Source organism: Falco biarmicus, chromosome 14, assembly GCF_023638135.1.
Source record: "Falco biarmicus isolate bFalBia1 chromosome 14, bFalBia1.pri, whole genome shotgun sequence".
NCBI classification, from domain to species: Eukaryota; Metazoa; Chordata; class Aves; order Falconiformes; family Falconidae; genus Falco; species Falco biarmicus.
In genome coordinates, this window is record NC_079301.1 from 15,453,452 (window position 1) to 15,476,341 (window position 22,890).

The window sequence follows — 22,890 nt, forward strand, 5'->3', positions numbered from 1 at the left end:
AAGTAGCTTTTGGAGGTCTTAATTCCTGCTGGGCTCCCTGTGGGGCTGGTAGGATGGATGGGTCCTGCTTCCCCTCTGTACTGCCCAGGCACTGTTGGTCGTGCTGATAGCACCAGCATCCCAAACTGCTTGTCCACAGCTCGTACCCTCGATGGGTAGATGTTACCTTCAGGATGTGGCACGAGCCTCAGCACCCTGCAGCAAGAGAGGGAGCGGGTGGGCGACAGGGCAGCTCTGACCTCTGGATTCGTGTCTCCCAACAGATGCAAGGTCCTGAGCTGGTGCCTGGGGGTCCGACGCAGCGCATTTTCCAGCCCCCCCACACACCGCAGCAGAACCCCCTGAGCTACTTCCTCCACCCGCAGCAGCAGAGCCGCCACGCACAGGGCCAGGCCTGCAACCTGCCGGACATGCCCGAGATGCAGCTGCCCTGAGCGCCAGGGCCGGGAGCAGGGACCACCGTGGCTGCAGCCGCCCGGCGCCCGGGCACAGGCACAGGGGAGGACGCCGCCATCGGAGCATGGCACGGGTGAGGTCAGGCCCTGCGGGGAAGATGGTGGCTGGAGGGACAGTCCCCATGGGGGACGGGCGGCTCCGGGGGCACCTCATCGGTTGGGATTTCCATGCAGCTGGTCCGTGATGCTGCTGCGGCAGCCGTAGGTGCCCAGCGCTGCGGTACAATGGGAAGGCGATGGCTTTCGGGCTGCAGGGAGGTTAGTTACCAGGTCGCCACGAAAGTTGCTTTGCAAAGGAGAAAAACCTTTTCCATTCAGGACTTCAATGCTGAAAGTCACTGTGAATTGAAGCCCAGCATTTGGAGCACATACACAGACTGTACCGGTCCGCAGGATGCCGTTGGGTTACCATGTACATAACTCGTTTCGCTGTAGTAGGTCCATTGTGGAGTATTTTTTTTCCTTTTTTCTATACCTCAGTCCCGCAATTTTTTTGTTTTCCAGGAGATTGGATAATGCTGCTAATTTACGTAACACCACTTTTGCCTGAATTTCTTACTGTTGTTATACCAGCTTACATCACAGCTAGTAAGATATTTGTCATGTTTTATTTTGGTTAACAAGTGCAGCTAAATTTATATGGTTTTTACTCCCTGTAGCCAAATATTTTTTGGGTTACAGACAAAGAATCTTTACTTGTTCTTTTTTTTTGGTTGTTTTGTTTCAAGTGATGTAGTTGTATACATTTCTATACATGAAAACAAACAAATAAGCATAGAACAGCTTGATGGCAAACTTTGTGGTTTTGCTAGGTAATGTTTCAATTTGATGAACCTGAAACAGATGATCACAAGGACACAAGCCCGTAGAGTCAGCAATAAATTGTATTTTTGTAAATTGTCACTTTTTAACTATAAGTTTATATTTATGAATTGAAAAAAGTTTATTCCTCAGTGGGTGTATAGTTACGTGTCCCTACTGTTATTGTCTTTCCAAAGGAAAAATGAAAATGTATGTTTTTGAGGCGTTAATAGCTGAGTACTAACTCTGGGTGCTGTTAGAGCCCGAATGTAGGAGAAGGGTCAGGCCATTACTGTAAGCTTTGCAAGAAAATGGTTAAGACCAGGTGCGTCTAGCTGCAAAGCTCCGTCTGGCAGTCAGAGCAAGGGTTAGGGACGGGTTAGTTCATAACCTCTGTCGAATCAAGCAAAGCATGGTGGGTTTCTTTTGCCTTTTTTTTATTTGGCATTTGTTTGCTTTTTTTCTTGTGCAAGCCACTTGCTTGGCTCTTTGCACCACTGCAGCAGCTGGACGCCGGTGCTTGCTGATAGGATGAGCATCCCCAAGCAGCCCTGTGTTTCAAGAAAAGGGGGGAAGTGGGAGAGTTAGCATGAAAAGAAAAAATAGGAATAGCTAATGGTGCATATATCTATAGCTAGAGCTACCCAGTATCTACAGCTAGCTTGCTTTCCCCCATCAGGCACACACATTTCCTGTGCTGCAGCACTGGGAGGATTTTGTTAACTTTGGGGCCAGGCATAAGCACTTGGGCTCAGTAGCAGGGGGAGCAGAAAACCAGACTGTTTCAGCCTGACTGAAGCATGTTGGGGCAGCCCGAGTTTCCCGGAGAGCTGGGCAATGAAACTGGGAGCACAACGGAGCTGCCCCGTCTGGGTTTCGGCTGCAGCCTTCCTACCTGGCAGGGCACAGCGTGCCTCACCACCTGCCCCCCCCCACCTGCCCCCCCGGTACAAGGGGGCTGCTTCCCACCCGCCAGGTTTTTCCTGGGGAAGGGGATGGGGTTTTGATGTGCCCCGTTGCCGTGGGGCTGGTGGGAGGACAGGCTCTCGGAGCAGGAACGCTGGGGCTAGTGCCCTGCGAGCTGTCCCTGGCTGGGACCCAGCACATGCAGTCCCTGGGCAAGGGGGGGGGTGAGCAGCTGCTCTTGGGCACAGCCTGACCTGCCCCCCACCCCCCACCCCCCTTTTTCAACCCCCTACGAGTAACTGTGGCTACAGCAGAGCCATGGGCCGGGGCCACCTCGCTGCTGGTAGGGGGACGTGGGGCACCTGCCGCTGCCGTGCGATCTGGAGCTGAAATAACAGCCTCAGCCCTCGGCCCTTAGAGCCCGTGTCCTGGGGAGAGCAGGGGGTCGATCCTGCCCCACCTGGTTTGTGCTGCAGCATCACGTGCGGGGCCACAGCATGGAGCCTTTGAGGTAGGAAAAAATTGTTTTATTTTATTTTTTTTAAAGCACTATTACTTTTAGGGCCTCCCCTTCCCCATCCCATCCCAGTAGGGCTGCTCAAGAGGTTGGGACCGGAGGCGTTGCTCTTTTGGGGTTTTTTGGGGGGGAGCGGGGGTTCCCCTTGGCTTGGCACGTAATGTCAGGTGGGGAGGCAAAGGCACACTTTTACGTTCAGTCTCCACGGCTGTACGCAGTTCACGGCCCAGTGTGGCTGGCAGGAGGGAAAGGCCATGCATTTCCCTGCCTTGAACCCCACATCACCCCCGACGCACCGTGGCTGTTCCGCAGTGTCCCATCGGCATCCGTGAGCCCGGACATGGCCGGTGTCCACCAAATGTGTCTCAGAGGTCAGTTGATCATGTTGGTGGTCAGGGGCTGGGGGGGGTGGGGTGTCTTTTTTTTTAACAGGGCTTGGTAGGGAGGTAGCCAGGGCAGAGTAGTTTTCTGGCGTTGCTGTGACTTTGAAAGCAAATCCAAGAGAAGGGGGTTGGGAAGGGGGCTGGGGGGAGGTGTGGGAGGGAGCGCGTGTGTCAGATGGGGCTGTGGCATGGGCCCGGCCCTTCTGCTGGCAGCACTGGGGTGCACGGACAGGGAGGGCTGGGGGCTGTGGGGGGGTGGCAGCATCACCCCTGCTCACAGCCGCTCGGCGGGGAGCACAGGAGGTTTGCAAGGATGTTTACATGTTAGATTGGCCTTGCTAAAACAAGAGACCTAAAACGCACTTTATCACTTACCCCTCCTCTATTCCCAGTGTCTGCCCCAGCCGCTCGGCAGCTGCTGGTGGGCAGTGGGTGGCTGCATGCCTCACGGGTAGAGCCGTGTTTTCCAGACATGCTCCGAAGGACAAAATCCCACAGTCCCTTTTTGGGGCTTGCTTGGTCCCTCCAGGCTGCGGGGAGGCTGAGTCAGGCCCGTGGGATTTTTGCCTTACGCTGTCACTCACTCTCAAAAAAGTATATGAATAAATAAATCTCTTTATTCAGGTTGATTTGTATTTGTTTACCTCGGTGTTAGCTATGACCTGTGTTTTTGGGACCCATTTGGAATTGAGGGTTGCTGGTGCGTTCGGTTCACACACAGCCGGGTGCTCACAAGTGTGACTTGTTGGTGACAAGCAGAGGGCAGGAACACGACTGATGGCACCTGCGTCAGGGTTGGGCTCCAGTGTCGGTGTCGACCTATTAGTCTTTCATGTTCTGAGGCTTTCTAGTACACAAGCACCTATATACTAGGTCCCTCTATATATAGGTATACAGATATATGTATTTTTAATATACATATATCATGTATGTACGTGTATATCTATATATAAATATATATATAGGCCACACAATTCCAGACCTCTGAAAACACAGGCAGCTTTAATTAATAAAAGTCTTGCACTTTTAGCATATTTGTACATATAAGCTAAAGCCTGGTGGGTATAATCAGGCTGGTTTGACAAACAGTGAAAAGTTACTGTATATATTGTATATAGTACATGTAATAAAAAAAAAAAAAAAAAAAGAGAAAAAATCTTAGAATTGAGTATAAATCTTGGTTTATTTTATATGATGTCAAATATAGATACATTTATAAATGTTACTATTCTTAAAAGTATTTTGTAATGGGAAAAAGGAAGTGTCTTATGAAGATGAACAGTAAAGATTTTATTCTTGTCTTGAATCTATGTACCTGCACAGCTCCATTGAATGGGAGCCCATGCATTTTGACAAGCTTTAAACAGATTGTACATAGTATTTAAAAAAAAAAAGAAAAGGAAAAAAAGAAATAAAATAATGCTTGTAAGACCTCTTACTCACTATGTGCTGTTGTTATTGCTGGGTGGTATCAGTCCATTTGGATTAGAATCTGCTCCTTGTTCTCCAAGAGGCACAAAAGCAGCAGCCAGACGCTGACTAAACATGGTTTAACATGACCAGTGCTCTTGAAGGAACTTCTGTAACAGTCCCTCATGAGAATAATAGTACCTCAAACACAGAGATATTTTTGTTTTCCTAAAGTGAAACATTTTTTTATTTAACATCCCATTTGTCTTACAGTACTTCTGCATACAATACATTGTACAAAGGCCAACCTGCCAACACAAACGTGTTGCCTTCTTGGTAAAGTGACAAAGCTATAGCAACAAAGACAAAATAGCCTATTTTTCTGGAAACAAGTTGGAATGTTTCTTTTTGTTTTAGTCCAGATAACAATTGCAATTGCAATCAAGAACCTTGTATGGTACAACTGAATTAGAAACTTCTAATAAAATCAAACACGGCTACTTCCTAGTCACTATGGTAGCAAACTCTTCTAAAAATACATTATCTAGCCATTAGAGTGATGAACAAGTGGCTTGTTTTAGCAATGGATGGAAACACAGAGTGCTTTTTCGGAATCACATTGCAGCGACCATCTCCACATCCCACAAAATGCTGCCGGTTGAATGACAAGCAGTTCTCCCCCGTGGTGGAAAGGGCTCGTGTTTTTATTACTATTAGTTGAGCTATTCCCTCTCCTCATGTGTTTGAGCCCTCAACTCAGCACACAAAGAGGTCAAGCAGCCAGCTTCTCATGGTGGTCAGGGCTGCCACTGTTCACCCAGAGTGTAGGCAGCGGCCTTTGCATTTGACAAAAGGCATTTTATGTGCATAGCAACAATAATAATGGCCGAGCCGCTAGAAAGGACTGTGCAGTGTATGCTAACAGCCATGGGGAAGTTTTCAGGGTAAATAACCACGGCACAGCTGCCAAGTCACACTGGTGACACTGCAATTTTTAAAACGGTATAAACAGTATCACTAGTTTTAGCAATCTATTTCCTACCTACAACTGTCTATTTTGTACTGAATGATGCACATTCATTTCTTTCCTATGACTGAATCAAAAAAAAAAAAAAAAAAAAGACACAAGTAACTTTATGGAAACTTACAGAAAAAAAACCCCAAACACAGAGACATGAAATGACACATCAGTACTCACTGAACCACCCTGCTACATTTGTGAACGAACTGTTCAAAGTTCAAAAACACTTCTAAAAACTTCCACGTTACAATTTGAATGGAAAGTACCCCCCCTGCCCCTTGGGAAACAGCTGAGTAATTCTGGGTTAGACATTCTGCAACTGCCAGATTCCTTACTAGCACGTCTGCTTAATTCCCAGCTACATGCGGCAGCTGATCTGCAACAGGAGCGTGCACACCCACAACCTCCCAATGCAATGCCATGTGAATCTTGCAGCACCAAGAACTGCAGATGGCCCAAAAGCTGTACCACATGGGCATCTCTGTCCCTGCCTGTGCGGGGCTGTAAAGTCAAGGCATCACCCTTTGGGACTGAAGAGAAGACAAGAGCTTCTATTGCTCTCGCTCCCCAATCCCAAGTAAGCCTGTGCGTATCGGCCAGCCTGTCTCCGCAGCAGGAATGGGAAGGCAAGGAGCTAGACACAACTCCAGCGTTACTCTGTCACCAGCAAAGCACAACTGTCCCTCAGTGTTGTGGCAGACTGTGGAAGCAGCCCAGCAAACACCCCTCTGGTTCACTTTCCTTGGCAGTAGCCGGCATTTGCTACACCCAGACCTCCCCCAAGGACGAGCCCCTGATCCCCAGGCTCCAAAAGGAAGAACCTGCCAGTCAGGCAGTTGCCTGAGTGCTGCCATCCTTCTGGAACCGACCTTGCTCCACCCTCTGTCCTGCTGAGGCTGGATGCCTGGCCACTCTGACTAGTCTTGCTGGATCAACCTGCAGGTGTATTACAGGAATGATTTAATGACATTGCCCTTTCTGGGAAAAAAACATTTTAAAAAATGGAACAGAAAAAGCCATGCAGTTAATAAAAGTTAGTGTTCCCCTACAGATCCTAACTTCTCCCCTTAAATCTAATTTTTTAAAATATATATACACGCACACAAACATATGCTGGTAATCTCTCTTTATACATAGATATGATAGCTGACAAGAGCTCCTACATACTCGGTAATGGCTCTACAGTCTCTTGGACTGACAATAATAGAAAATATTTTAGAAAGGTGCTCAGTTTTGCATAAGCGAATCAAGAAATGTCACAAGGCTGCTGTATTTTGCAGGTTCCCGCAGTACAGTCTTCTGTATTTAGATCTTAACATCTTGGCTCTAAACCAAAATATGTCGTTGAGTTTTAAGACTTTCATATCTCTGTGCTACCTTGCTTAGCAAATAATTTCAAGAAATAGTCAAAGCTATGAACTAAAAATATCTGTCAAAAACCTACAAAAGCTTTTTCAATGGGCAGCTGCATCTATTTTATGGGGTTCTATTAATTTCAACACTATTTGCAGAAGAATTAGTCATTGAGCAAACCTAATCTGAGTACAACCTAGACTAGAACAACAGTATCATCTGCTTTGTATTTCTAAAACATTAGGAAAACAGTGAGTAAATACGTTTTGTAAGTAACACAGTGTTGCCCTACTTTGCCTCAGAAACATATTCATATGAATCGATAAATTAGGTTTTATATTTTACACATAAAAATACAAATCAGTATTATATTCTATCAAGTGTAATTACTTTGTGAAGGCTTCTGAAAAAAAAGCTTCCTCATTTCTCACACATATGATATAGTTTTGGAGTTACTGTTCATTCAATAAAGCTTTATTTTACATTAATACCTGAGAGTATGGGGAAGAACAGAAGAAATAATTCATACATTCATTGCTCCTGATCAAAACTATATTCTTTAAAAGCTGCATGGGAACTTCAACACCAACTGCAATGATGGTATTTCACCAAGGGCTTGTAACACAAGTCAGAATTTTGTTTTATTCTTCATTCATATCAGTATTGCAAGAAAAGCCTCAGTGAATGATACCACTCCCATTCTGCTTCTTTACAAAAAATATGCACAGTATAAAAATAATGCTGCTCTGCAGAGAAAGATTGTCATACAGGCTTTAGAAACAGCCATTTTTAAGCTAACAGACTGTCTCAGTTTGCTTTGTTGTTTTTGTTGTTAAAATACAGGCTTTACCCGTCTTTCTCTAAACCCATTCTAGCACCAGCTACAGAAGGTTCAAGGTCAACATCAGCATTAATGCTGGCAAAGCTTGTCCCCACAGGATCTTTACTATATAATCTTTTTTACCTATTAAAATTCCAGAAGATTTTCTTGTTGCTATGAATCCTGGCAGATAGAAAATATTACAGCAACAATAATCGAGAGAGCTAGAGAGAAGAAAGGTAATTACTAGGTTGAGGTATGGACTCAGGTAGGCAAAGGAGCAACGCCAGTCTGTCCCTAGCAGTTCAATAGGCACCATTCACCTAACTATGAAGCAGTCAAAGATGGTCTGTGCTTCAGCTTCCCAAATGCAAGAAAAACTATACATTTCATCAACATACTCCTAAGAAGCTAATGATGGCTCCTCTTGCAAGATGAATAACAACCACAGTGCGGTCAGACGGGTTTAGCCATTGCTTTCCCGGGATTTCAACAATCTATACTAGCTTTTGCATCCATGTGCAGCCTGGATGACCAAAAAAGCTTCCATCCTTTTCATCTGTATTGCAGGAGGATTGGTATGAAAATGGGAAAAAGAATTCATACACGAGCTGAGCTAGCAAAGCAGAAAAACAGTTGCTTGTTGCAAAACCTGAGAGGTGGGCTCAGAGAATGCAGCCTGCAAACTACTGACAAGGGGCTGGAATTTGCAAAAGTCCAGGACCATCGGCAGCATCAAAGCAGAGAAACTGAGAGCAGGGCAACCTTCCTCTCTAACCTCACACTCTCCTGCCTCACACAGCCTCTATTCTTAGTCTTCACCCTGCTCTGATCCCAGTCCACATGCAGGTTTGGAAATAACTAATTAAACTAACCTGGAAGACAACCTCTAAACTGTGGATACTGCTTTTAAATTAAAATGGCTGGGAGTCATTCCTTTCATCACAGTAATAGAAATGAACCCGGAGAGCACACACTGTAACAGCTGTCATTCAGATAGGTTTGCAATAGGTCACATCCAGTATTTCCAAGCAACGTTGCATATTTTACTAACATGATAAAGAAAGTTTATTATTCAGTCCTTTTTTTGGAGTGAAACTTAGGAACAATGCAGGAAAGTGATTGTGCTTAAAACTAATTTTATTTACATTACGCATGAGTAATCTGATATTTAAAGCTAACTCTTCAAACTCCATTCCCTATGTAAACACCAGACTCAATTTCTGTAGTAACAACCTTCATTTGTAAGTGCTTTATGTGGTTCACTTAGAGTCAAAGGCAAAGAAAACTACACTCTGGTTCTTGCTTTAAGTTGTAAATTTTTAGCACTCTCTATTTTAACTTTTATATCATGAGGTTTCTCAAAAAATCTCACAAAGGCTGGCTCATTTAATAAGGATGCCAGAATCTGTTCAAAGGCAAAAGACCATTCATGGTTCTCTCTCAAACTCTGTGCTCCACTGCCTCCAGCCTGCTCAGAGCTGCTTTCCTCCTGCCCTTCTCTGGGGATTTCAACAGGCACCTCCATAACAGCAACTGGACTTCTGACTGGTGATGTGGGGCTCTGCAGTCTTCTCCCAACTTCTTCCATTTTCAGCAGGAGGCTGGTAACCACCGCTATAGCCCGATACAACAGTTCCTCCTCAGGATCCCCGTGGAACAGATTGTACAGAGTTTTTGAGAACTGGATGAACTGAGACTACAGAGAGAGATACAGAGGAGACTATTCAGAGAACAGCAACGCAACCGCCCTGTTTCACTGCCCACTGTGATCTCAACCCAGTGCCTGCTGCTGCCAGGCACCTGGTACAGCAACTGCTCTGACGACGACATTGGCGTGAACCAGCCCTGATAAACCAAAGTGTGTCTGCAAGTCCCGCCCTTTGTAAACTTAGAGCAGTATAAAAACCCCCGCAGTCTAACAATTAATGTGAAGGCCTGAAATTTAAGGGATCCTACAAATTAAGTCCTACTAATAGGAGTTAAAGGATAAACAGCACTCAAAAATTGACTTAAGACTCACAGTTTACCTGATTCATTCTTGGCAAATCCTTAATGTTTTCTTCTTTCTTAAGAAGTTCATCTTGCCATTGCTTCAGATATGCCTGAATATCAACCTTCCCCTTCCCTACTTGACCAAAAAAAAAAAAAAAAAAAGTAGTAAACAGACAAGAACTAAGAGCTTCCCATGAGGGATGATGAGCAGAACTGCCATCCTCTATGTCATTCCTTCTCACCAGAGTGGTGGGGCCAAGGACTAAACAGGATCAGAGTTTACATTACCCTCTCACCCGCCAGGACTATACTTATAAAAGCAGATATAATGTTAGTACTACGCTAGAGATGACGTTACCAGAGATGATGTTACTCAGTATACTTTGTCACCACATGCTTTCCACGTACTTTCTTAGCTCTACTCTCCCAAAAGTCAGACAGTTACCAAATGTGTCTCCAGGATTCTTTTACCTTTTTCAGGGCTGCTCTTCAAAGAATCACTTTCAAGACTATCCCCAACAGATGGAACTACAGTTTAGGCAGAGAAAAAGAAGAAAGTTTTTTATTTGAGAAAGGGGAGCCAATGGTTCATTTCCTTTTATCAAAAATTCCTTCCTTAAGGAGCAAGACCCTCAATGACCCCATGTTCTCAACACAGATCAGGCCAAGAAGAAACCACATGGTAAGATTTGTATATTTTCCATAAAAATAGAAGCCACCATGAGGCTGGAAATTACAAAAGAAACTGTCATCAGTTGTATCAAGCAAATAATCATAATGTACATGCCCCGTGTCTTGAACAGGACCCATGTATTACAGATAAGGTACCTTTTGGATAGATTTAAAACCAAAAAGGATCTGTCTTCCAAAGAAGTAAAATCACACAGCTTTCCAAACAGAATATTTTATCAACTCCATAAACTTACACCCCACAAAAGTTTTTTCACCTTACTTGGTTTAAAATGGAAGCAAAGGATTTTGAAATGCTTGCTTATGTGCCTAAAAATAATAATGAATTTTGATGTTTTATTTCTCGAGGTAGGAAATATCATCCCTTTGTGCCTTGAATACAAATGTGAAATGGCCATCCCTTCAACAACCACTGCAACAGGATGCCTACAATGCTGAAAAATGCTGACCGAATACACTTGTAATACACAAATACACATGTAAATACCCACAGCCTTTGAATTCAATCATCAGACTAGCTATCCACAAATTCTGCACTACTTTATGAAAATGTGACTATCTACAGAAGATTTTCACAGAGGACTCATGTTAACAGTGACATGATTCCTGGATTTACTAGTTTTCAGAAGAGATTCCCCCATTTTTCACCACGAGAAAACAGATTCCTTCTAATATTCTTCAGGCAAGGCTCACACTCTGAAGCTTACCACTGAGTTGGCTGAAGTGGATCAATTCTTCTTTGGAAAGATCATCACCTTTAGAAGGGCTTAGAGATTCTACCTCAGTAAAAGCTGCAATAAATAAACAAATAAAGTGGGTTTGGGGCTTCCAAGCATTACCAAAGCTGCACTAAAAAGCAAAAGCTTTGCACAGACAAATAGGCCCTATGAAGAGAAATGGTGTTAGAGCAGATTAAGTCCTTCCCAAACAAGACATCACTCTGGAAGAAACAAACATTTGTATTACAGCTGTTGGACTGTACTGTAGCCAGGACCGGTGACAACACAAAGAAAAGTAAAGCTAAGAAGCCAGGAACAGCCCTCCCCAGATGCCACCGCCTCTCGCTTACCTGGAGGGATGTGCAACTTAAAAAGCAGCTTGAGTTTGTCAGTGAAACTTCCATTATACATGGTATCTGTCAGAGGAAAGAGGCAAGACAGTCTGTTCAACTGGACCAAACTTGAAAACACCCTCTTACCCTAAACAAATACAACCCCGGTAGGCTGGAACTGGACATGTGTCCTACCTTACATGGAGTATAATTAGAGATGAAGCTTAAGGAAGGCAGTATCACCTGCAGCTGAGCCTGGGGTTTGCCTACACTGAGGAAAGAACACTAATAATGTCTATGACTTACTAACATGACACCACAGAAGCAAAGAAATACAGCATTAATGTCTTCCCAGCATTTTCACTTAAATTTTTGTGTCCTGAACAATCCCGTGTTGAAAACAACAGGAAAGGAACAGAGCAGTAAGTCAAGAAAACTTTCAGTTCCCCAGAAATATAAGGCATTGGTCATCTTGCACGATCTGTGTATGAGATGGCTTAGTATGAGGAAGCGTTTATCATCGACCAAACAGGCTGGGCAATGAGATCATACCATTTCGTAATTTGCTGCGTTTTGATGCTAAAGCCATATTTAAATTTCATCTCAGATTATTCTCCAGGGGATTAACGTCTCAGAAAAGTTACTAGTTTGTAAAGCTTCATGTTAGCTATTTAGGTGAATTATAGACGCTTTAAGTTACGGAACTGTGCTCTCATTTTCTTGTCAGCATTTCACCATGGAATAGCTCATACTAAGCTCAAGCTTTCAGCATTTGGCTTCCATTTAAATAGTCTTTGCTATTCATTTCACATGTTAAAAAATAGACTATTTGACCTTAAGTTAAGAGGCTAGTCTCTTTAGGCTCTTTATATAGTGTCTGGAAGGTGATGCACCCCAGGACTACTCCCAGATGGAGTTCCCTTCTGAATGTGCTACATATAGGTGTTGTTCTCCTACCAAGAACACAGGCAAATTGTTTGAAGTTTATAAGGCAATCGGAGCTCTCATCCATCAGTCTGAATGTCCACAATGCAAGTGAGTCTCTGTTTGCACAGTGTGACCAGGGGCTCAAGAGATGACAGAGAACCCTGAATTGCTGGCAATCAATCCGATACTGCTCAAGATACGGCAGACTGGCATCATGATGTTGTAAGACGGGACTATTTACATTCCAGTAACAGGAAAGAAAGTGTTCCTTCTGCAAAAGAAAGATAAAATGTTAAGATTTTTCTGAAACAACAACTGTCTCTGGGTGAAAGATGTGGAAAGGTAACTATGTAATTTGATTTAAAGCTGACATGTAAAACATATGTTGAATCTAGCTTTTACTTCAATTTGTTAAAACTGTTTCACACCCATAACACAGTCTACCATTAAGATGGATGTATGGTGAGAAAAATGGCACGTTACCTTGAATAATTCATAAAGCTCTTCAAGATCACTGGGACTGAATTTTACGTCCTGGGACACAACACGTAGCTGAAACAAAATTAAGAGAAAATTAATTAACGAGTCTTCTTGTTTTGGAATAAGCCTGTAGAATAAAGTTATAGGAGACTTAACCTTTTAATAATAATAAATAGTCACTGTTTGAATATTCCAGGTTTTGGCACGTTACAATTAGGAGTAAGAATACAACTTCTTTTAAAAGCAATCAGAAGATTATAGAGTAAAAGAAATAATTTCTCCCCAAAAACGGGAGCTTAAAGTTAGTCACATTAGTTGCATACATGGAGTCTACACTATGAAACCCAGGAGATAACCCCCAACTATTTATAAAGATATAGCACATAGTTTCCTTTATAATGGGCAAATGCATGTTCAGCTCACAACAGTGAAGTTGAATCCTCACTTTTTAATTAAAAAAAATAAATTGTTCACAGCTTTTTAAAACAAAGTTAGCTACAAGACCAGGTTCTGTCTTCACAATACATTTTTTTTGTAAAATGAAATACAACAGTTACCACCTTAGCACAACCAACAGCATTTAGTAGTATCAGTTGCTACAAGCTACATTTACTACAGAAAGAAGCACTGGTTGTTAAATAGCCTAGTATTATCATCAGTTACTGGGAAGGAGCCACTGAAGAAAATAGGCAAACAAAAGGAAGTGCTTCGCAACCTCTACCTTCATTCAGAGTCTGAACATAAAGGATGAAATCGACTGCTAAAGAGCTCCCACACCGTGCATGCACCACCAGACACCCACGCACACCACAGACCTTGCTGAATGCAGTACAATAATCTCTTCACTGATTGCCTCCCAGAGTAAAAATGCAGGTGATTAATTGTTTTACTGTAGCACTGTGGACATTTTACAGTGCTCTATGCCTCTAAGAGAAATGCATTAACAATTTAACAGCAGCAGACAGAAATATAGGTCAGCCTGTTCCAATCAATGCAGTGTCAGAGATAAGCCAGCCCTCAGAAGCTGTCTGCGATGGTGTTCCTTCTAACGAGACCAGAAGGTCATGCTGTGATTCACAGCCTGTAAACGTCACAGGGCAAACCTCAGTTAATAGACACCCTGCAGACAAGAGGGATTTCATCGTATAAAATTATGTATTTGGCCCTAGAAAATGTAGCTCTTCTCAGAATTTTCCAAAAGGGAAGAAATTTTATCAGAGAAAGGATTTAGCTCTTCCAAGTCACTCACCACATTGTGTTTGGTCGTAGTTTCCAATGTCTGGATCACGTAAAGCCTGTTCCTGCTGCGCATGCTCTCAACATCCTCATATCGAATATCACCGTATCTCTAAGAAGAAAGGCATCTTTCCATGAAATCAACTGGTGCTAGACACATCAAAGCAGATATTTTTGTCTTTCTTGCATCTAAGTACCATACAGATATGGACACAAAGGAAGATCCCAGAAACTCTGAGCAAAAAAATCATTTATATTAGAAGCACTAACATTCTCCCTAAACAGTGCAACTTTTAAAAAGGGTGATGGAGAAAGAAGGAACTGAAGGAGTTCACAGTGTGGGAAGAGATTTTACTGCATATTGGCTCTATATCCAACTCTGCTATCACATGGTGACTACTACTGCCAGGTAGCAAAGTCTAAGATGTGTATGTCGTCACTCTAGTGAACTTTAGAAATTAGCTGAAGTAATTTCTGAACCATTCTTAGCTATCTGAGCATTAGAGTAGAATAAATACATTTACCTTTAAAGAAAGGTGGGATAGTAGGCAAAAACTAGAAACAAACTCCTAGAGAAATCATGGAACAAATTATTAAACAACTAAAATCTAAATAGAGACAGGTAAGATAAATCAAAACAGGTTGACATTCTTTATCAGGATCATGTCAAATCAATTCCATTTCCTCCTATGAGGAAATTCAGTCTAGTGCGTAGAACTGAAACAGCGGATAGGATACATCTTTACTTCTGTAAGGTTTTTGACACTCTTCAGCAACACATGTAACCAGAAAGACACCGCCTAACCACGACCACCGTGCACTACATGTACAACTGGTTCTAACAGCAAACTTGGAGAACAAAGGAGTTTCAGAAGTTTTTCCCACAGTGTGTTTTGTTCCCATTTTCGGCAATGCACTTTAAACAAGATATAAAAAAACTGCAACACAGTCATGAAGCACAGAAGGTTTGAGGAAAGGTTAGAGGAACTGGTTGTGTTGAATCCAGAAAAAGAAAAGACTGGATTTGAAAGGGTAAATGATGAAGAACAACAACCTAAGGACAACAAGGAATTGCAGAGAAAACTGCAATTGACTATCCTCAATAGCACTTTATGAGCACCCAAGAGGAACTATACTGGAGACGAGGATGTTTTCTGACAAGGGCAGAGAAATCCTACAATGGGCTAAAGTTTTTGCAGATTCTCTTTTGTTGAAGGGTTTTAACAACATTAGACATTTTTCAAGGCTGATCCAGGTGTATGCTGAACAGGGAGCGGAACTGGATGACCTGTGGATTTCTCTTCTAGAACTGTATTTCTATGTTCCTGTGAAGACCTCTACCAGCACACTTCTGACTTTGAACAAAGACGAAGCAGAGAGAAACTGCATCTCTGAATTATAACTCACTCACTGGTCTGGCTTCTAGGCACTGATATTGTGCAATGGCCTCAGTAAGAATATAAATAAGATGTATAATCTAACTCTGAATTAGTGTGATGTGATAAAATGTTACACGTTCTTCCATTCACTAGTTAAATATGGCATCTTCACATCTGATTAGACTGCCAAAGCATAAGTCTTGCATTTGTGCCTGAGTCATAAAGGCATGAAACTGAACATAATTTTAAAATTCAACTCCATTTTTTCACTTAATCTCATCTCAATCTTGTGAACACCTTTGCAAAGCAACAGTACCACAAAGAACATCTCTGTTCACTTATTCATAATTTGTAAATAGATCTATCTGCAGGATGACAACTCTCCATTGCAGCAATCTTTTAATTTCAAAATTCGTTTTATTTCCACAGTGATATGAAAATAAACCCTTCACCGGATCAGAACTGTGTTGAAATCAACTGTCTGGTCAAAACGGGAAGCAGGAAATTGTCTCTCACTTTGTATCAGCAGTTCCCAAACAAGGGGTTGTGACACTGACCAGCATCAAAGACACTCAGTTTCAAATGAAGATAAAAATTTGCAACCAAAAAAGGGGCTATGAGATAGAAATGGGGATTAGAAGTGGGAGATTCAGATTCAAGGATCTGCCCAAATCAATGTTCAAAAGCTGTACCAAATCAGAGGCTATTGCTTTGGTCTAGCCACCTGTCAGCAAAGGCAGGGGAGTTTCTTTTGCTTTGTCTTCCAGCAATGATTCCATCCCTGTGAAAACTTCAGCTTCTATTTCAGAATGCATATAGAGCACTTCAGTATTTACCATCCCTGTCCTTTACCCTACAAGTATTCACCCTCACTATGAGATCTCACCATGACAAGAAAGACCCATAATAATTTGCAACTCTTCTTACAAGAATCTTAAGTCTTTTATGAACACGATTCTTCAGTAACATTCTTCTGAAACAATACTGACAGCAGAAGCATGGACTTTTTATAAGAGTAGCCCAATGCTGTAAAGATACTTCAAGAGAACTTGAATTTCTGATTCTTGTCTTTGTTAACCCCACTAAAGGCAAAGTACCCTCTTCTCAGTAAAAATAAAAAGAGACAGTTCCTAGAATTATACAAATTACAGTTAGTTAATCTTTTCCAAGTAAAGACCAGGACATTTTTCCAAAACAGATTTATTGTGGATCTTTCACTAGAATCATATGAGTAAGAATCAGAAAAGAAAAAAAAAAAAGTATCATATAGATAAAAGAAACCAGTTGAGAGCAAAATCAAAATGTGAACAAATCTCTTCTCTCAGCTTGCCTTTCACTTCAGGTCTGCTGAGCAGAAACTTGCCTATAAGTTGGTTAATACTACTCATGCCTCATGATAATCTGGGGACAAAAGGAGAAGGAGAAGCTAGACTTACTCCCTCCCCAATGCCGAGCTGCAAGGCTAGACACTACAGAAATCAAACTTGCAAACTGAAAGAAAGTGCTAGAAGATCACCACTGGTCTTCCTTACTGAACACATCTCTCAACAGTTATTTAACCCATACAACAAACTACTCAAGGGTACACTTTCCTGCACTGGTTGTTATGGCAAATGTTACCACTGTCTGCAGCGTGCAGTAATCCGTCTCATATTAGTAAATGCAACAGCTGTTTCTGCTGTACGTTGTCATTTCGTTGACATACCAATAAAGTGAATGAGGGATGGCCACACGTGACCTGTGACGAACCCAGGGAACTCCACTCAGGACAGCCTAGCGAGCACATTCCAGGCAGTTAAAGAAACAAAACAACAAACAAGCCTACCCCATAACCTATAAGTTTTCAGTGTGACTCAACAACCTACAGAACCCCATTTCTACCAACCTACACAGGTTTTCTACTCTAGTTTGTACAACACAGCAGCACTATTTTTAAGGTAGCCCATGCAATGTGAACACTGCATGGGATGTGAAAACATACCCACAAGAACACGTACTTCATTTGACTCTCGGATCAAATCAGTAATGTCCACTTTTGGATGGTCACTCTTTGTATTGCTGAGGTTGGAGCCCTGCTGCACAGCCGGAGGCAAAGGGCTGTCTTTGTTAGTGACACTGTCAAAAAATCTGCACAAAGCAAACACACAAGAAATCAGCAGGAACCAGTTTATCACAACAAAACAGTAACATCAGCATCTACTGAAGAAAAAGTGCACAGAGAACGGGAAACAGCAAAGAATATTAGCATGAGTAGCACAAAAATGCTGTAATAGCAACAAAGGCATACAAACATGGGAACTGCCTACCCAGAGAAGGCTGTAGAGCTTCTAACCTTTGGAGATTTTAAGACCCAGCTAGAAAATAACATGGCTGGTGTGATCTAGTGCTAGCAGTAATCCTCTTTTGAGTGGGAAATTAGAGGCTTGCCAAAGTCCCTTCCACTCAGCATTCCCCTTGTTCTCTAATCCATCTAGCAAGGTTGTACTGCATAACTGGGAGAAAGGAAGAGTGGCTTGTCCTGAACTGTGACCAAGGCAATCGTAATTCCCCAGGATGCATTAGCCACGACACGTCTGATCTGGACCTATTCATCATACCTACACAGCCCGCCAAAACAGATTCATTACAGAGGCTGGCCATTTCGTTTGCCAACATTAAGGAACACATATCTACGGACCGATAGCTTCCTTTTTCTTGAGGAGAGGCAAACTACTGTAATCATTTTTTAAATATACTGGCATGCTGAAGGCTGGATTAACTGCGCAACAGCAGTGTTACAGCCAGACAAAATGTTGAAAGCAGGAGTTCAAAAGAAGTTCATAATCATCAAAATCCTGGATGTCAAGTGGAAACAGCAGCCTGTTTGGTTCAAGTGAAAGTGTAAATTTCACCATACTTCTAGATTTTAAATTTTAATACACTGAAACTGGGTGAATGTGCTTACTGTTAGGGGTTTTTTTAAGTTTTAAATATTTAAATGAGTACAGCTAGGTTTTATAGTAAATACCAGGCTGCATGGTCTCTTATAGTAAAAATTACATTTTCCTCATTAATTCTGTAGCTCCTACCCTATTCAAACATGCAACATTTAAAAGCCTCACTAAAAGGAAATTCTTATTATCAGTTCTTAGCAGTCATAACTTGGTGACTACTATAGCACATTCATTCTGCTGTTTTAATACTCTGTGGTACACAATCACAGCAGCAACAACAGATCTTAGGTAGGTAGTAAAGAAAAAAACATGCCAGCTTTGCTTGCAACACATCAGTTTAAAATGTACTTTATGTTGCATATTTGAAGTTATTCTTCAAATACTAATATAGAACAAACATCTGGTTGTGACTGTCCTCATTGCATTTTTTTTGTCTTATTTCATTAGCAGCAGAGGAGCCACTATAGCCTAAAATACAACTACTAAGCTGTAGAACGTCTTGTCAGTAAGTTGATGCCTGAACTGTTTGGAACAGTTTTAGTGTGCTCTAAATTACCTTCTCATTAAGGAAAGCCGCCTTCTATAAGTGATATAAATTCCAGGCAAACCCACATTGCTTTTACTTTAAAATACACAAAATGGCAATGGTTTTAAAAGAACTTTCATGGAAGATGGGATTTTCAAAGGATCCAGGCATACTTTCCAGCCACCCCTTTCAGAATTTCAGCCGGAGATGAACACTTAATTCCTCTAAACCCTTTGGAAGTCCTGGCCAGATGTCTTCTCAGCTGCCCCAGAATGACTTATCTATTTGCAATTATAGCAGCTGCCACACAGCCCATATGAATAACAGTTACAGTGATACCTGTTGAGAACAGTGACCGCTTCTGCATCATCCTTACAAGTCAGCAACTTCTCCATGTTGTATTCCAGCACTGCGAGACCGAGCTGCAAGATTGCCTTTATTCCATCATAGAAGAAACAGTCCACCACATTGACTGCACTTTCAATAGGCAGCACACTGATAAAAAGGGTAAGGAACCAGGAGAGAGAGACCGAGGAGAAAAAAGTCATGTCCATCATGTGGTCTGTCAACTGAGGCAGATGAACCCTGATGAGCTCCTCAAACACTGCCTGATCTACCAAGGCACCTGCAGGGAAAGGATAACAAAACCACCACCCAAATCTTAATACAGAGAAGCATACTTTTCTCAGAGCACTGGCCAGAAATCAAGCCCCTGTCCTAACGCAACTTCGTTGGAAAAGCAAACACAGGCCCAGCTGTATGGAACCATTGGCTTCGTCCCCTACGCTGGAAGCTACGCACTGTATGCATGGGCCCAGAGCCTTGCTGCATACTGTAAAGTGTGTTAGCACTTTTGTGTGCGGGTGGCTACTTCCAAGGATTCTCTTGACAGCTTATATACCCTCCCTGCAGTTAGAGAGAAACTTCACAGCCGACTTCCTCCTAGCATATATACCTGCGAGTACTGAGTATGAGATCAAAGACTCAGTCTGGACCTGGAGTAACTTCTTCCTTTAAGCTGACTTAAGTGTCAAATAAATAGCACGAGTTGCAGTTATAATTCCAAAAGAACAGTATAAAAAGTCTAAATTACTTCTTCCTGAGTAGTTATGCCTAGAGTAATGACAATATCTGAAAATCATATCCAATCCTGTTTAAGGAGTTGTCTTGGGACAGTCTCTGTAACTTCCATTTTCTACTTCACAGTATTGAACCAAATGCAACAGTTTCTCCCCATTGTTCAGCCTTCAGCTCACTCCTTACATTTGTTCTTAATGAATGATCATTTACATTCAGTTCTAGATAGATGAAAAGACAGACTGATGTTACCAATGATTCGACGATTGAAATAATCAGGTAGCATCCTTTCACACACAGCAACCAAAAGCCAGAATGCTTCCTCCTCTTTGGCATACAGCAGAAGTACTGATGTCAAAATATTCATTGCCTGTAACATTTAAACATGAAAGGAAGTATTTACAAGGAAAGATGCCGAAAACACAACTGTTGTCATTTGTTAAAATTTGTATTTCTGAAAGCATTTCACAGCATATTTTTAGAATGCTAGGATAACCTACAGCCATATCCAGTGTAAGACTTTTACCTCTGTATTATTAAACACAAAGCATAGTATTTAAACGATATAAAAATATTTCTAAGTGCTAAAAGCCTAGTAAGAATGCAAAGGCACATATGAAGTAGAAATTACAGCATTTACCAATAAATTCAAGTACAATGTAAATACTCATGTTACACAGTGGGATGAAATAAGCAAAGTAAGTGAACCACTGAGCAAGAAACCCTTCCATATTTATGTGACTGATTTTATGAGGTGCCACTATACTGCCATCATGAGCCGAGACAACCAACATTAAGAGTCTCAAAACTGCTGTACCTGACAATACCCTATTTGCGGATTCCTGTATGCATAAGCTGTAAGAACTCTCCTGAGTGCAGAAATTCCTGTGTCACTTTGAAAAGCAGGATGCTCAGGTAAGGAGCGACGTAAATCTCGTTCAATTTCATCAGTAGCTAAAGTGCAAGTTCCTAAGGACTTTTCCACCAGCTCAGTGTAATAACCAGGGTTGGAGGCCATATCATTCACAGCACCTGCCAATACATTGCATTGCACAGTATTAGAGGACAACAGTAAAGTATCCACATGATTGTCTGCAATTTGTATAAACATTTTTGGTGACTACTGAGGTACCTCACAAATATGCAGGTGTTACTGCAGTAATGTATAAGAGTAATTCTACTGTAGAAATTAATGGAATTACTCTGAAACAAAAACAGCAAAGTGAAATAAAATAAGGCTTGGAGGAAATCTAAGTCACGTGCCATGATAAAGTTGATTTTCACTTTTTTGTTTCATTGCGGGGCAGGGGGAAGCTTCCTTTCACCTACAATTTTGCCCAAGATTTCTGGCAAACACAATACCCTTCCATTTGTAGAGCTGAAAATGGATTAGAAAAACTAGGCAAAGGACTGATATTTACCTAATTAATTCCATAATTTCAATGTCAACACCTTCCAAGTCAGAGATACTGGTCTGGTAACAGAAGCATAAATGCCTATGTAAACACTCAAAGAACACTAACAAAGGTAAATCCTTCACGTGTCCTCAAAAGGTACGACCATACAGTAGCTGAATGAAGAGTATAAAATGCATTTGTTATGATAAACAGATCCTCTGGAACAGCAGAAAGCTCTGCCCAGGGGAACACAGTTGAGTACAGCCAGCAGAGTACTGGATGGCTCCTCAAAATCTGCAGCTCATTTTCTAAATCTAACACAGGCTTCCTGTATGACCCTGACCAAGTCAACGGCCGCTGCTTTTCTGAAGTGTTTCAGAGAATGGGACTAGAAAGTGCACAGCAGTGTTGCAAAGCAGTATCTTCCTTCCCAGGGCCTCCATTTCCCCAAGTTAAGTGCTCTGACACAGCAGTGTTCTAAAGGAGAAAGCCACAAACACACACTCAGAGCTTTGGCAAGAGATTCCATGTGTGTAAAAAAGTTCACAATACCTGCACATCTCACCTTCTCTGGAGCCAAATTCTCTGCCAAGAAAATGTTTTTTTTTTGTGTCTCTGGTAACAGTAGCCTGTCAGACAACTTAAATCAAAAGTACTGAAACACAGTCCCACAACCATGCTTTTCTTTTTAGCAAGTGAAGAGGCTTTGCTGAAACTGACTGTCCCCTGGAACGGCATGTATTATAGAATCATAGAATCACTTAGGTTGGAAAAGACCTTTGAAATCATCAAGGCCAACTGTTTACCCAGGACTGCCAAGTCCATCATTAAATCATCTTACTAAGCGCTGCATCTACACATTTTTTAAAAACCTCCCTAGGTGATTCCACCACCTCCCTAGGCAGCCTGGAAGGAATTTTTCCTCATATTGAATCTAACCCTCCCCTGGCATAACTTGAGACCATTTCCTCTCGTCCTGTCACTAGTTATCTGAGAGAAGAGACCTACCCCCACCTGCCTTCAACCTCTTTTCAGGTAGTTGTAGAGAGCTGTAAGAACCCACCTGATCCTCTTCTCCAAACTAAACAACCACAGTTCCCTCAGCCACTCCTCCTAAGACTTGTTCTCTAGACCCTTCACCATTCTTATCATTATTTTTCAATTGAGTCTGTTGTAAAAGAAGCAGAAGCAGATTTGTTTGAATCAATGCAAAACAAAATAAGACAAAATTATTCTGTTCCTCATTTTGAAGTGTCTTTCTTCAGAAAGATTTGGATAAATTGCCAGAGCATTTTTTGTCACACTACGTTCAGTTAGTAACTAGAACATCCATACAGTAGAGTCTACAAAATGATTCAATTATATTTGCTATGCAATACCTGAGAAGAGTAGCCAGAGCTCTCCTCTTAAAGCCTCTGGGATCCCTCTTACAACTAGGTCTCGAGTCTTCTTTGTTCGAAACATACTGACACCATGTCCACGTTCAACAAAGAGGATGTGCCAGGACTGTTCTTTCATTTTTTCCTTCAACTA

At 42.0% G+C, this 22,890-nt stretch overlaps 2 protein-coding genes across 10 annotated transcripts in view; one reads left to right on the forward strand and one right to left on the reverse strand.

Annotated features, from left to right (window-relative positions):
* The window catches only part of PASD1 (PAS domain containing repressor 1), a 113,102-nt gene extending 108,602 nt beyond the window's left edge, over positions 1 to 4,500 (forward strand). For all 8 annotated transcript variants that reach the window (XM_056359375.1, XM_056359379.1, XM_056359380.1 and 5 more), the window contains one exon: positions 264 to 4,500. In XM_056359375.1, coding sequence (XP_056215350.1) covers positions 264 to 434 — 171 coding nt within the window. In that variant the 3' untranslated portion in view covers positions 435 to 4,500. The remainder of the gene's footprint in view (positions 1 to 263) is intronic.
* Positions 4,227 to 22,890, reverse strand: part of TBC1D8B (TBC1 domain family member 8B) — a 41,996-nt gene continuing 23,332 nt past the window's right edge. Inside the window, exons 9-21 of one of the 2 annotated variants that reach the window (XM_056359371.1) lie at positions 22,737 to 22,887; positions 20,778 to 20,992; positions 20,213 to 20,330; positions 19,223 to 19,508; positions 17,422 to 17,551; positions 14,059 to 14,157; positions 12,813 to 12,881; positions 12,360 to 12,600; positions 11,421 to 11,486; positions 11,059 to 11,142; positions 10,133 to 10,189; positions 9,697 to 9,797; positions 4,227 to 9,365 (exon numbers count right to left, since the gene is read on the reverse strand). In XM_056359371.1, the coding sequence (XP_056215346.1) occupies positions 8,955 to 9,365; positions 9,697 to 9,797; positions 10,133 to 10,189; positions 11,059 to 11,142; positions 11,421 to 11,486; positions 12,360 to 12,600; positions 12,813 to 12,881; positions 14,059 to 14,157; positions 17,422 to 17,551; positions 19,223 to 19,508; positions 20,213 to 20,330; positions 20,778 to 20,992; positions 22,737 to 22,887 (2,028 nt within the window). In that variant the 3' untranslated portion in view covers positions 4,227 to 8,954. The remainder of the gene's footprint in view (positions 9,366 to 9,696; positions 9,798 to 10,132; positions 10,190 to 11,058; positions 11,143 to 11,420; positions 11,487 to 12,359; positions 12,601 to 12,812; positions 12,882 to 14,058; positions 14,158 to 17,421; positions 17,552 to 19,222; positions 19,509 to 20,212; positions 20,331 to 20,777; positions 20,993 to 22,736; positions 22,888 to 22,890) is intronic. The other variant, XM_056359372.1, reaches the window with a different exon arrangement.